This window comes from Oreochromis aureus, linkage group 7 (assembly GCF_013358895.1).
Source record: "Oreochromis aureus strain Israel breed Guangdong linkage group 7, ZZ_aureus, whole genome shotgun sequence".
NCBI lineage: Eukaryota > Metazoa > Chordata > Actinopteri > Cichliformes > Cichlidae > Oreochromis > Oreochromis aureus.
This window is the reverse complement of record NC_052948.1, coordinates 18,252,507-18,268,079: the sequence shown is the minus strand read 5'-3', so window position 1 is coordinate 18,268,079 and position 15,573 is coordinate 18,252,507. Positions and strand designations below refer to the sequence as shown.

The 15,573-nt window shown below is 40.3% G+C and overlaps 1 protein-coding gene across 2 annotated transcripts in view; it reads right to left on the bottom strand.

Annotated features, from left to right (window-relative positions):
• Window positions 1-12,976, bottom strand: part of tmem117 (transmembrane protein 117) — a 56,701-nt gene extending 43,725 nt beyond the window's left edge. The window contains exons 1-2 of one of the 2 annotated variants that reach the window (XM_039614484.1): window positions 12,541-12,976; window positions 10,741-11,048 (exon numbers count right to left, since the gene is read on the bottom strand). In XM_039614484.1, coding sequence (XP_039470418.1) covers window positions 10,741-11,020 — 280 coding nt within the window. In that variant the 5' untranslated portion in view covers window positions 11,021-11,048; window positions 12,541-12,976. Of the gene's footprint in view, window positions 1-10,740; window positions 11,049-11,406; window positions 11,681-12,540 lie in introns of those variants that run through there. The other variant, XM_039614485.1, reaches the window with a different exon arrangement.
• Window positions 12,977-15,573: the final 2,597 nt, after the last annotated feature.

Here is a 15,573-nt window from a genome sequence, read left to right as displayed (position 1 = left end):
TCTGCAGTTAAGCATGTGAACAGGACCAAACCCATTCATCACATTGCTTATTTGCCAAGCTGTGGCATCACTGTGAGGCAGGGTGGGGGGTGGGGGGTGTTTGTTGAAGCAGCTACGGCTACTAATGTCCCCAGAGCTGAGCACCTCTGTAACTAAGCATATGGATAATAAATCAGAGGTGGGAAAGTGACAAAAGAACTCCCTCCACTGGGAGGCTGCAGCAAAAAGAGCCGAGACATAGAGAGCTGGCAACTAGGCCACTGTACCACTGTACCTGTTCCAGTAAGCAGTGTGGAAGTCTAGTTCATTTTGTTATTTATGGCTTGGCTCTGAAGTCGTACATTTCAGGTAAATAAGCAATTTCCTCTTGGCTGGTTTCCTTTGTTTGCTTGCTCTCGTTATTATTGCTTTGTGCCTTTGTCTCCCTCTGCTGTTCAATGTCAGGTTTTGGTTTTTTAATTCTTGACCTGTAGTTTCATGTGATATTCCAGAGAATTTTTGAGGTTTGTATATCAACACAAGATAAAAGGCAAATTTCCCTTCACAACCAACAAAAAGGTTACGTTATTATCTCATACAACGTAGCTTGCCATCACCAGTGTGTGAATGTGTGCGTGAATGGGTGGATGACTGAACGTGTAAAGCGCTTTGGGGTCCTTAGGGACTATTAAAGCGCTATATAAATACAGGCCATTTACCATAAAGGAAAGGATTTCCTTTTCTCCACTACGCCTGCTGCTTATCATGTAGTAGGAGGTGCAAGAGCCAGAATCCTGGGGAAATTACTTGCGTTACGTTTTTAGCTGACACACGCTTAGCTATGTCCAAGAGCTGGGAAAACGCTAACTGAATTTCTGGTATTATGACAAATGATGAAAATGGTGAGACTGAACCAAAGTAATGATTCTAAAAAACACTCAGTAGAGGGGGTGCTAATGATGATCAAGCTTAATAATCTGTGTGCATTTAACCTTTCCTGGAGCCTAAGGTAGCACATTTATTTTTGTTCACACCTAAATTTAAAATGACAGGGAAGTCAGGGAAACTGACTTTAACAAAAATTCACTTCAACAATTCATTATTTCAGAAACACTTCCTGCTCACGACTGTAGCACATCATCTGAGAGACAAATGCATGGCCAATAAAATATCGCATAGCCACATACATATAAATACAACACGCAGAGCCTCCTATCCTGCCACCCACGCATTGACTCCTACACAGACTCAGTTCACTTTGACCTGCGGCCACATACTGCTGTACATAAGCCATGTCAGCCTTTGCTTGCCACAGTAATAACTCATGACAGAACCCAGATGGCATCCTGCAGGCTACAATCATCAAGACTAGGGAAAAGGGGATGAGAGGCACTCCAGCAACAGAGCAGCCAACATCACATCTCACAGTCTCACTCACTCACTCACACACACACACACACACACACACACACACACACACACACACACACACACACACACACACACACACACGTCTGTGACCATTGGAGGCCAACTCTCATATTACTTACTATTTTTAAGTGCTGTTCACAATATCTGGAGCCTTAAATGACAGATTCAGGTGGATAAGAGAAGTCATAGCTTGATTGAATGTAAGTGTTTGTAATAACATGCAAAGTAGGATCTAATCCGGTTAGGACAGTGCTCCACATGAATTAACATTACCCTTCACTTTGCCTTTTGGAATTCACAAAGCCTCAGAGAGAAATAGGTGAATATTTTATGCTAATGTGGTCACTGAGGCAGCATTAAAGAGATGCAGTGTCATTTTCTGCAAAGTCAAAATTGACAAAATAGACAGCTGCATTTATACTAACCTAAACTAATTGTGTTCTAATGTTAAATTTTTGCTGTACTTTTTAAAACAATCTTCCTTCTTCACATTATTTCACTTGTAACACACTTATTAGAGCCCGACTGACAGGCTATTATTAGGAATTAGCCATATATCGGTATCGGCATTTATAATAGCCGATAAATAAAAATGAAAATTGTAAAGAAGAGACGGCAGAAACACCCTTCAACCTTAAAATGAGTGTTGATGTTGCCAAATACTTTGACCGCCATAGGGCACTCTGAAACATCCCTAGCAGCAACATGTGTCTGGAAGCCTGTAAGCACAACAGCCAGCTGAGGCGGGCAGAGCGTAAATGAGTAATGAATTAACATGATCATTTTTAAACTGGATTATCTTATTATTTAGTAATTACTTATAAACACCTACACGTAACTGTACCCATATAGTTACGTGGCTTTGCGTGACTGAGACTAGGAACACTGGGTCTGGCTCTAACAATTATTTCATTAGGAACTCATTGACATGAAACCCAGAGAACCCAGTATGACCCAAGATTTCATACAAATGTGTAATGACAGCCAGTCTTGCCTTGAATGACCAGAAGTCATTGGCTAGCACCCACTCGATTAGAGAGCAAACATAGCCTTGAGAGGCTGAATGGAGCAGGATAGGTTGTTCCTTGAGCCTCAAATGTCAACTTAAAAATCACACAAGTCACTCATCACAGAGAGTTTATTCACTGTGGGAACACTGACTGAAAAAACACTAGTTCAAATAAAGTGTTACGCAGCAACTGGATTAAAAACTGTGTGAGTTTCTGAGAGGGGACGTAATATATATATATATATTGTGGCAAATACAGTACAAAAAAGAGGAAGGCTGTGGGTGCAATTCACAGCAAAACATTTTCTAGGCCATCATAAATTATAAATGATGCAGGGGATGTGTCACCTTTCAAAACCGATGTCAGCTTCCAGGCCTGTGACACATTTCTATAAAGTTAGGCGTGAAACTGAAAACAGTGTCAGAACTTTAGCTCTGGTTCAAGGGAACAAGAAGACACCCTCTTCTAAATGTGGATACAGGAAAAACAAAAAAAGACCCAAAACAAAAAACAAAAAAAACTTTCAGTCTGCGACTCCAAAGTGCTTTGTTTTAAGATGCTCAGACCTTTGCATGGATTGTGTTCCTACCCAGTAGCATTCCCACTGGCTCCCAACATATCAGAGGAAAGACGAGATAGTAGATTGATATCTGCACAATGTTAGTGGGGGATATCACGATGAGCAGTAAGTGGGCCATGTGGGCCTGTGTGGCAGACTTATAATGGATGATAGATTTTATTGTGGGCCTGCTTCTGTAGTGCTTCTCTTATGCTCTACCTGCGTTTGTGATTGCATAACACTCCACTGAAATGTTGTGCATGGCATATCTCGCCTCTCCAACTCTCAGCCTCACTCAGACACACGCACAAACACACATTCTTGCATGTGCTTGCAAAATATCGCCGCTCTCTCACAGTTACAGACACACACGCCCGCACACAGAAGTCCAAACCATCTGTTTAGAAGCTTGTTGAAGTGCATTAGTTGCACCTGGCTATGAATGAGCTGCACTCCTCTCCTACATACCTTAGAGCTAATGCAATTGCATTGACCCTGATACAGATCCACCGGACCCTAGTGTAAAATCTGACATAAAACTGACTGAACTACACGCACACCTACCGTACATCACCATTATGAATCATGCAACTGACAAAATGCTGGTGGTGTAACACACCAAGGTTCTTGAGCTTCCACAACACTCGCTGGAAAAATATTTTGTGTCAATGTGATTTTAAAATGATGTACAAATCCCAGTTTGAGCACTATGTGAATTATGAAAATAGTTATATAGTGGATTTATTTGTATGCAAACAGATACACCTGAGTCCCCTGTAGGTTCTTATCCATCATCATGTTGTCTGTAGCCACCTGATTGTGTATGACACATTATGACACCATCATGCTGCTTAGCTGCTCCAACAACAAACTAAAATCACAGACTAAGAAATACTGTAGCATGGACATGTAATAGTTTGGGAACAAAATATCACAAAACTTACTTTTTAAAAAGCAACTTCGTTCTGAGGAAGAAGTTAGACCAGCTGAACATTTTCTGACTGAAATCTTGTATGAACTTTGAAAATGATTTCTGAATTTTAATAACCCGACTGTAATGAAATGGCAGCGGGCATTTTTAAATCTGTTGTTTTGGGGAGCAGTCTGACATTTTGGATAATACACTTAACCTCGGTCACATCCAGTATATGTAACACGCTGGCTTTGCCAGTCTGTTAAAATGAAGGCACTCTCTGGTGATGAGAGCCAGTGAGTATTACCCTAACTCACAAGAATTTTCTTAATACAGCCGAGCAGGTGAACAAAAATCAGGACAATTTACTTTATCCTCCATTCCTAATCCCGACCAAACTGGTCATGTGGTTAGGAAGAAGGATGAATAGACCCTTGTCTGGTGAACAATATAAGTACTGCAGGTGGACCTAAAGAACACATTTACAATTAATTTTAAAACCTCCTTTTTACAATGTTTTGAAATTGAAATTGTTGTACTGATATTTAGATTAATAAAAATTAAACAAGAAAGAAAATAAAGCAATGAGATTTTGCATACAGAAGTGAATGGCTGGAAGACTCTTCAGCTATCAGGCCTCTCTATGGGACCAGCTCCCAGTTTGGATTCCAGAGACAGACGCCCTCTCTACTTTTAAGATTAGGCTTAAATGTTCCCTTTATGATAAAGCTTATAGTTAGGGTTGCATCAGGTGACCCTGGACCCTTTTCTTACTTATGCTGCAATAGGATTAGGCTGTTGGGGGGTTTCTTCTTCACTCATCTCTTTGTACTCTCTGTGTGTTTATACACCACTCTGCATTTAATCATTAGTTATTTTTAAACTCTGGCTCTCTCTCACAGCATGTCTTTTGTCACCGATCGCAGCAGATGGCAGCCCCTGGTTCTGCCTGAGTGTTCTTCCTGTTAAAAGGGAGTTTTTCCTTCCCACTGTCACCAAGTGCTTGCTCATAGGATTTGTGATATGTAATACTGCAGGGTCTTTATCTTACAACATAAAACACCTTGAGGCAACCGATATTGGATACTGGTACTATAGATATAGATAGAGAGAGAGATAGAAAACAACAAGCAATACCGCAGAAGACGAAAATGAAACTGTGAAAAAAACAAAACAAAGAAAGAAATATCTCATCTTAACCTTAATGTGATGATCAGAGTAGGGACTAAAGTGCCACTTCTTGGGTAGGTGCTCTACAGTCTCATGTGAGTCAGTTAGTCAATACTCTTAATGGGTGTCTATTCGTTAATGCAACTCCATGCAGTTCAGACTTGTTGTACTGAAAGTGTGTAAGAGGTTGTAGTGATCAGTGTTCATTTCACAGCCTAGTGAGTACACATGTCTGAAAGGGGTTTAATTTGCCACATTGTTGACAGTCTGTACACGCAAGCGCACAGTGACACTATAATTTAGAACCTCTGAGCAATAAGATAGCTAGTCTTAACCCAAGATTTGGTTTAAGATTATCATCTTAAACCAAATGATAATCCATTCTGTTATCTTTTCACCATGAACACATCACTGTGGCTGATCAAGAAGTAGGTGCAGCAACAACCCACAAAACTTACATTTATTTAGATATGGGGACAACCAACTTAATCAACCCATAGATATAGGCTGATATGTAAATGAAACATTTAGAAAAAAAGTGGAACTGGTGTTCTAACCAACTTGTCAATGTACTGTATTTCCCAAAATAGAAAAACTTCCTGCATCAGTGGATAATACCACAGGTAAGGTACACCAGCCTATGGCGTTTATACCCACCAATGACAGATGAGCCCAGAAAATCCAAAATATGTACATTTACACATCATGTTAAGGCCTTTTCTTAAGGCTTTAAAAATGCAATTATTATATGTATTACATACTATATAATATATCATATTTTAGATTTTGCAATAAATAAATATTACATGTTCTATTTCAGACATATGTTTATTTAAATCATATCAAATTAACTTTTTATTTTCTCAGTCTAGTAATGGAGTCCTGACCCAAAAGAAAGAAAAAAAAACACTAGACTCTAAGTATAAAAACCCTCCAATTTATTCAGTGATTGCAAGTGAAGAGACAATTTTGCTATTACTAGATCTAATAACTCTCCACTCGCTCCACTTCCCGTCTTATAGGAAGAACTCTGCATTTGCTGAAACTGTCATGTCATCATGGACTCTGAGTTTTCTATTTACGTTCAGAGAAGATGATCACTTCTGTGCCGTCTAATTATAGTCGGTAACGGTTCGTCCAAGAAGATAAACCAGGGTGCCCAATAATATCCGGCACTACGTGACTTGTGAAGTGAGCAGGAAATGAAACGCGTGAGTTCAACTGGAAGCACTGCGCAGTTCATAAAAGTGAAGGGAGGATGACAATGGAGTCACAGCCTTTATAAAGGAGAGTGACTAGGAGGAAGCTGAGCGAGCAACAGAGTGATATAAGTGTCACAAGAACAGTTGAAAAAAAAAAAGTCAGGTTGGTGAAAAAGAAGAGGAAATGTATCATAGAGGTGTGAGAGCTGACTAACATGTTCCGCTGCAGAGCTTCTCAACCTGTCACAGCAGGAAAAACAGCTCGAATTAACAACATAAAGAGTTCTGCTATTATAGTCTATCATATTTGAACAAAGCCTTCATTAGTGTTAATGCATTAGTACGTCAACACCACCTGAACTTTCTTGCAGTGAAAAACCCTTAGTCTTTCACTTGAGACAGTTTGACTGGCATGAAAAACTACAGCCCTGTTCTAGTAAAACAGCTCTATTAAACTGGGAACTTTACTGATATCACACATCAAAATGTGAATACAGATTTTGAGAACAACCACTGCATCTGTGGGGGGAAAAAAGATCGATTTGGGTCAGTTATCGGTAGGGATGGGTACCGGTGTCCGGTGCCATCTGACATAAACGGTAGTAACCAGACCGAAAAGCAGCGCACATTTCGGTGCTTTTTTTTTCCTGAGCCAATTCTAGCCAATCATTTTACGTTTCCGAGGATAGTAGGCGGGGCCAGGTAGTTCTTTTAGAGCAGAGCTACAGATTAAAAATGCCCAAGGCAAGCGATCAAAAGTCTGGCTGTACTTCACAGCAAAAGATGCAAACTCAGCAGCCTGCAACAAGTGCTTTAAGCTGATACTGTGATACTGTCAAAAGAGGTAACACCTCAAATCTGATGAAACACCTGGCAACGCATAGCGGGGTTTTTTTTAAAGCCGAGAAATGCGCCGTGTTTGATAGCTTGCTGCAAGACCTCACACCGTGCACATCTACTGCGGGTGTGGTGCCTGTTATCGGACCCGGAGTTAGCAACATCCCCCAAAAACCCGAAGAGGAGAGTCCTGGCCCCTAGCCCTGTCAGCGTAGCAGAAATGATGACGGATGATGATGGCAGCAGCAGCCGTTCTTCTCTGCGTGAGTAGCTTCATGTTGTTCGTGTGTAATTAACGTTGAGTACGCTAACCACATTATTACATTAATGCATGTAAGGTGAACTAGCAAACACCGTCGTAGTTACATGCGGCTGTCTTCTTGTTTGATGGCAGATACTCCCTTCACCCTGGCCAAAAAAAGGCTAAAATGACCAAAGAAAAGTGGAAAACAGTTAAACATGAGAGGTTTTTGGACAAAGTTTGTGTTTTTTCCATTGTTTAAGCACTGCTTCCAGCCAAGAGTGATACCATATATGCCCTATAGCTGCAGAAAAGGCTAACATTGTTATCTTTTTACAAAAAAAACAGCTGAACATGAGAGGTTTTTGGACCAATTTTGTGTTCTCCATTCTTTAAGCACCGGTTTGAGCACCATTTAAGCACCGGCACCGTTTCAAAAGTACCGGTTTGGCACCGGTATCGGATAAAACCTAAACGATACCCATCCCTAGTTATCGGTCATATCCTGACTCAAAAGGCTGGATCGGATATTGTGACAATTTGCTGATATATATAAAGCCAATCTACTGAATTCACTTCTACTTTGCTCTGTGTTTACTATGCCACACAGCAGTGCACCAGCTGCTATGGGGAAAGCTAATACAGCATGGAGGAGGCTAACAGCTGAACGCCAGCAGTTTGGAGGTATTTCACACTGATTACTCCAACAGCTTCTCTTTGGTTGTTTACAATAAATCTTTACTTGACTGTAAACTTAGCTAAAAAGCTCTGATGATGATGCTTTCCTGTCAGGTTCTTACTCTTTCTTCAGTCTCTCACACTCTCACCATTGTTCTGTTTGGTGTAACATTTTTTGGGAAGCTCTTATTTCACTTTTGCTAATATGACATGCTGAAATTAATATTATTTCACTACAACCATCTCTTGTCAGCAAGAATGTTAAAAGTGAAGTGCTAAAGCACTGTGCCAAAGTCTCTATCTAGGGCTGTGCGATATGACCAAAATCTCATATCCCGATATTAAGACATCTATCGTTGATAACGATATAAATCACAAAAATGTAACATTTTCTGTAAATTCTGTGAATGTCGGGCAGCTTGGGTGAAGTGTTTCCAGCTGGGCGTGAGTACCTGGAGTCGAGTGTTTTAACTGATGCATGAAACGATACATTTTTAGACATAGGTTGTAACGGCCGCCGTTGTCTTTGTGAGTATTTATTACACAGCGTGCTGCGGGGAAAAGCCTGTTCTAACGTTTGAGTCTAAGGTTTATTTTTTAGCACCTGACGGCTCTTTTTTGCTTCTCATCCGTAAATACTCTGCATCTTTCACGTGATTCGGTTTATTTTGAAAAGTCTCAACAGGATCTTGAGCTTTATTGTGAAAGGTTTATGTGGAAAATAAACAAGCGGACACGAGGTGGTTTTACCGTCGTTGTTGCTAACGACAGCGCATGAAAACAAGCGCTTGTCCGTCTGTAGTGTGGTTATATTAAATATAAGAGAAAGAGAGAACTTTAGGAAATTAATATAGCCACTACAGTGACCATCAAAATAATGAAAAAATATTGCCGTAAACAGTTTATTTTGCGACACCACGAAACAAACGATAGCGTAAAACGAAACGATAGACGTTTTTCTATCGTCATCCGATATATATCGTTATATCGAACAGCCCTATCTCTATCCACCCCTCAATTCATTGTATATAATAAATAGAGGAAGTGATTTATGTAAACATATAAACATACATAGAACTATGATATATAAAGGAAAAAGCTGTTTGTAAAATTGTAAAATGATTGAAAGTCTTTAGTATATGACCACCTTTATTCTTCAACACAGTGTAAGCTCTCTTAGGCAAGTTTTCTTGCCATTTCTTTAAGTAGTCTTTAGGAATAGTTCTTCAGGATTTTTGAAGATCAGTCAAAGCTCTTCTTTGGGTGTTGGCTGCTTTCTGTTCTGTTCTCATACTGCGCCAATAATGCTGAGGCCCAGGCTCTGGGAAGGCCAGTCGATGACTGATAGTGTTGCACTGTGTTTTTTTCTGTCCATGTATGACATTACTGCTTTGGTAGTGTGTTTGAGATCATTGGTGTCCTGAAACATGAAACTGATACCAATCAGATGCTTTTCAGATGGTACTGCAAAATGAATCAAAAAGATCATACTCTTCTGTATTCACAATGTCCCCAACACCACTGCCTTAAATGCAGTCCCAGACCATGACAGAGCCTCCGCCGTGCTTTACAGATGGCTCTGAACACTCACTGTTGTACCTCCCTCTTGATCTTTTCCATGCATATTGATGCCAATTTTAACCAAATACTTAAAACTTTGAGATTTTAAAGCCTGAAGTTCATCACTTTTTAAGACCTATTGCCACTTTTTTCACAGTTCACTTCTTGTGTAATCTGGCATGCCTCAGCCTTTTTCTACCCGTTTCCCTTCTTTAAGAAAGACTTCTTCACAACCATTGAGGCAATTTCTGATGAGGCTTCAGTGAACAGAAGGCGGATCAATTGAACAGTGAGATGCATCACTCAGGTTCTGTGTCAGGTCTTTGCTGGTATTTTATTATATTTCTTAAGGACATTACCTTCAGATACTGTTGATCTGCTGTAGATGTTTAAGGACACATTGCACACCATGCTGGATTATACCAGGTTTTTGACTAGTATCTCTTTGGGAATCACCTTATTGGTACATAAATTGTATGCCTGTCAAGCTGTGTAAATAAATATAAAAGTATAAACACAAAATAAATACAGTTTAAAATGTAGAAGTTGCTAAATTGTCTGTTATGTGTAAATACATAACACTGACCTATGAATCATTCTGTTAAGTCACTTAACAAACCAACAACAAAAAACATTTGAAAGTGGTCAGGTATGAGGACTGAAAATTAAAATAAAAAAGCAAACAGACACTCTTCATTTTATATTTTTATATTTTGGAATAATTAGAGGAAGAAATAAGGGAAATTTTGTTTATTGCTTGGGTGTCTGCCATGAATACAGGAGTGTGCTTGTGAGTCCAACATTAAGTCTCTGAGGTAATCTTCTAATATTATTTTCATCTGCACTTTTTCTATTGAGACATTTCTAAACACCTCTAGTCACAGATCTGTTGAAGGAATGCAAGTCCTCATATAGAATTTCAGTGTACATCTAGTTACCGCAATTAAAAGATTAATTGGCAATGATTTCAACAAAGAAAATAATCAACAATCTCTTTAATTACGTTCCCATTGACAAAAAAAGCAGAGTAGGAGTATAAACATGCTTCTCCCCGATGAATAGCAACAACAAGAACATCAGTGGGGGGGTGGGGGGAGTTCCCTCAGACAGAAAAGCCATTACTCTGCACATTCCACTGCATTATTGTGTGCATGACTTACCAAAGAGCTGGCGGTGAAATATAAACTTCCCGGCTAACAGGCCAGTGATAATGGCCAGTATCCAGCAAATTACTTTCAGGATGTTCCACCCGAGGCCTGGGTACTTGTTGAAGAGGAAAGAGAAACAGTTCCCCACCACAATCATATGGGCCTCTGTCTGACTGTGAGAGATGGGGTCCTCGGCGAAAATTAGGAAGTTAAAAAAGGTGACGAGGTACGCCACAATGAGACGGGACCACGGGTGCTGGAAATAGTAGCGAAAAAGGGCATCTATTTCCATCTTGCTAAGCCCTCCAGCCACACTACACCTGGGAATCAGAGAGAGAGAGAAAGTGCTTCTTTTAGTCAGATTACATTACCAGCCAGGCAGATTAGAGCAAACGCACCCCTCAGACACAGATTAGTGGTTGGAATATCACTAAAGATAATGGATTAGGATCACGCTCAATTCAGACCCGGCTCAGATAGCTGAGCAGCACCTCCAATAACGCACACAGATATCTTAACACAAAACCAGAGTTTCCAATCAGTCCTAAGATTATCACACAGCCGTAAATTAGCAAACAGCCTATATCCTGTAATCAATTTAAAGAAGAAAGAAATAACATAAAGTGGACGATCAATCCACTCAAGTGTCATCTCGTGTCTGTGAATCACGTGTCATACCTGGAAGTGGTGGACTCCTGAAGTACTATATATCTATCAGCTATAAATCGCTGGCTCGTCTCCTTTCAGCCTGTCTGCTCTGTGCTCTTCTTAAAAGAAACTGTTCCAGCATTACAGTGAGGCTTTCCCCGGCAACGCCAGCCAAGCAGTGCATGAGTAACCTGCAGACACCCCGTCCCTCCTGTATTTTTAATCATTATTCACCCATGAACTCCACTATTTCTTTACTCCATCGCTCTCTACCTCTTTGAACCATCTGACTTTGCTGGGCTGAACTTCTGCCTGCTTTCATACCTTCCCTAAAACAGGGCATGGAGGGGGAAGAAGGAATTATGTAATGGCTTCAAAAATAGAGCTGGCTATTAAATTTCACCGGCATCATGTTTGTCTTGTCATGATGCTGCCACCTTCGGTGATAGTAGTCTGATGAGGTAAAATGCAGATTTAGTTTGCTTTCTTTATCAAACTGCAAGCATTTAGAGGAAGAGGAGCAGGAGGAGGAGATAGACTTTTAGTGTGACCGGGGACCTGCTCCCATTCTGTGGCTAGCAACTTGTGACCGGAGAGTCCCAAAACATGAGTTAAGTGGGACTTAGCACCCAAAAAAGAACAAATTGGGCCAGGATAAGTTTATCTGAAGGTGGGTGGGTGGGCTATAGTGGGCTATACCCTAGATAATGACGATGAGTAATGAAGAGCTCAACTGATGTTTCGGGACCTGCAACCACATTAACCATCTCCATCATCTTTATGATCCCAGATCCTCTGAACTCTCTCTAAACCATAAAGATTGGATTTGCACTGATCAGAGCAGTCTAAGTGCTACAGGAAAAACTCCAAATGGCCTCTCTATTTGGGGCACTTCTGGCAATTTCTGAATGGACTATCGTGTTCAGGGCATTAGTGCGTGATCACACCAATCTCCCTTCTAATGACGCCAAATGTCACATCACCGACCCTGTATAATTATGAGATATCACAACAAGCTTGACCATTTTGGCTCCTTCTTAACTGAATGTAGGGTACACCGAGTGAGATGTGGGACAGCCAAAATCCGTGCAAGTTACCTGCATGCACGTCGCTTTTTCTCATTTGTGCATGAGCAGTGGGTAAAGTCGACACGATTTTACGCACCTGCTCCACGCCGTTTTATCTCTCAGTCGATGTCCAGGACGAGAAGCCCCGCTCCCGCTCTGCTCTCCGGCCACATCAAGCCGACAGCGGCGCTCTAATCATCCTAAACAGGAGATGATACGACAGGGCTGAAGTGGGATTATCCATGCGACCTGTTGTTGTTGGTATACGACAGAGGCACCCACAAATCCTCTGTCATTGTGCCGGACTGTCCACACGCCGGGCGGGGCGGCTATTAAGCGGGCGGTGCTTCGTCACTGGGTCCCCGCCGTGAGGTGCTGTTTCTGGGTAGTAAGTAGGACGCTTCTACCGCCGCTGTAGCATGGATGGAGGAGACTGGATCCACACAGCAAGCGCAGCATCAGTGCAACGCAATGTAGCCAACACGTTGATTCACTAGCGCCAAAGCCTGAGCCAGTACAAATACACGACTTCCGCTCACGTGTTTCAAAATAAAATGAGACCGATTTCCATAACACAAGTAAGACTTGAGGAATCTATAAGTATGTATCACAAAGGGCCAAGGACTTTTCCCGAACCTCTAATAGCAACGGATTAGATGTTATTTTCCTTTATTTTTCAAGTTACTTGAACTTAACACATTAAACATCATTAGAAACTACCAGATTTCTATGAGATTTCTGAGGAAGATTTTTTCTGCTTCTGAAAAAAAAAAAACTGTCACACATAAGAGATTTGGAGTTATTTCCTTTAAATTTTGAATTATCAATTCAAAACTTTGAGATCCCAGCTTTTTTTCAGTAGCAGAAACAAACATCCACAGTGACTGTCATCGTTCTGGTTTATGTTGAAGTTGTGAGTGTCAACGGTCTTTCATCTTCAACCAGAATATCAGATAAAATTATCCACATTATCCAAGTTCATCATATCAGGGAAAAAGTCTATCCTACCAGGACACTGGAACGAGGTACAATTTGCCAGTGATCATTCATTTGTTTAGTCACAATAATGGCAAATCAGACACTTACACTCATTTATATGTTCCGAAATCTACATCACATCGACGAATGGTTGAAGATGAGCCCACCTCAATCAGTGGACCAGAGCTCAGTAAACAATTTACTTAATACTATTGGTAAATTATTTGGTTTCACATAAATGTACTAGTAGCAGCAGCACAGGATTCATCACTCTAAGCCACACTAGTTTATTATTACAGTTTATTTTGTAAAAAGAAAAAAAAAGCTTCAAGTCACTTCCTGTGTGACTGTGTATCATACTTGACGCAAAGCTGAGAAGGGAATGATTTTGCTGCCATGGGGCTCATTTATTTATTTATTTAAAGAAGAGACCAGAGGCAGGAAGCCCGGTGGCTTCCAGATGTTGCCGGATTTCATGCCAAATAGGATCTGCTGCTTTGAGAGGCGGAAATTTCCTGGTATGACAGATCAGAGATGTGGAAAAACTGTATAAAATGTAAAAAATGAAAGATGAATGAATATTGATCTTTATATTAATATTGATCTTAAGCCATAATTAAATACAATCAGTGCTTTATTTTTTCTTGTCTTGAAGAATATAGCTGACTTTAAACCAGATAACAAGTTGACTTTATTTCTTTGAACTCACAACATATAAAAGCAGATACTATACACAGATAGTGGAGTAAAGCATTCATTATTATTTTATTATCCCTTTTATTTGAATACCCAATAATAAAATAGCATTAAAATATCCCATAAATAAACCGGAACTGTTAGCATGAATATGCATATATATGATGCTCTTCTTCGTGGGTTTCTAGCATCTCTACATACCAAGACCAGGAACCAATAATCCTGTGAAAGAGTACCCTTATACCCTTTCTTCTTGGCTTTTTCATTTAACATAAACTTGTGTAGAAATGTGTCCCTTGTGAGCATAGTATAGTCTATGAATTCACATATAAAACTTTAGGCACTCTATGTATTACAGAATCTTTTGTTTTTAATAAGTGAAAAGAAGCAGCAAATCTTCAAATGTTACACAGGATTAGCGATGTACTCTACCAGTGTGCAGTGTTGATGAAAATAAAAATAGTATGTAAAGCCACATCTGGATAAGCCAAAGTTGTTTTGGACTCCAATGCAGTGGAATTTGAGCCAAAGGTATATTTAGCATAGAAAACAGCATGTTGGTGAAAATACTATGCTTTCAGAGAAGAAAAACTGATTCCAACAAATCTCATGCAGTCTTTCTAGAAATGGAAACTGAAAGCACATCTGCTTCTTCAATAGCCAAATATCACCTTTGAGAAACTTAAGGACTAACTCTTAAACTGTAAAAATAGCATTGTAAGCTGTAGATATGAATGCCTTCTGTGTTGTGAATCTGATGTCATCAAATTTGGGACAGATCTCACACACTAATCACGCTGCTGGGCAGAAAGTGGTCAACTTGAAAGACTTTTTAGCATCACACAATCAATGGGAATAAACCCACAGTGTTTTCAGTTTTCCTTGTCCAGAGTCCCAATGTGAGGTTCTTTTAAGATCTATTACCTTGAACAACATTTTTTAGTCTGTTTTCAAGCACTGAAAAACAGACTTAAATGCAATCACCAAAGAACACATATAAACAAGAAATGAAGAAAGCCACAGGGGTGGGGGTGGGGATAGGCTGAAAACCCACCAGTCTATTGTAGAGTCAGAGTGAGAGGTGAGTTTTCCCCCAGTCAGGTCGCCAGGGCTGCGACATTTACACAGACAACCATTCACACTTATATTCACACCTACAGTCAATTTAGAATCGCCAGTCAACCGAACATGAATGTGTTTTGTATGTGAGACAAAGCTGGAGTACCTCGAGAAAACACAAGCAGCACGGGGAGATCATGAATTTTCCACACAGAAGGGCGCCAGCCAGCTGGCTGATTCAAACCCACGACTCTCTTGACTCTTTTCAGTGGCTGGTGCCTGGTGCCATGAATGTCTGTTTCTTTGTGTTGGCTTGTCTGTGTAAAGCTTGCATGTTGTCCCTGTGCTTGTTTGAATTCTTACACAATACTCTGGCTTCCTCTGACAGTCCAAAGGC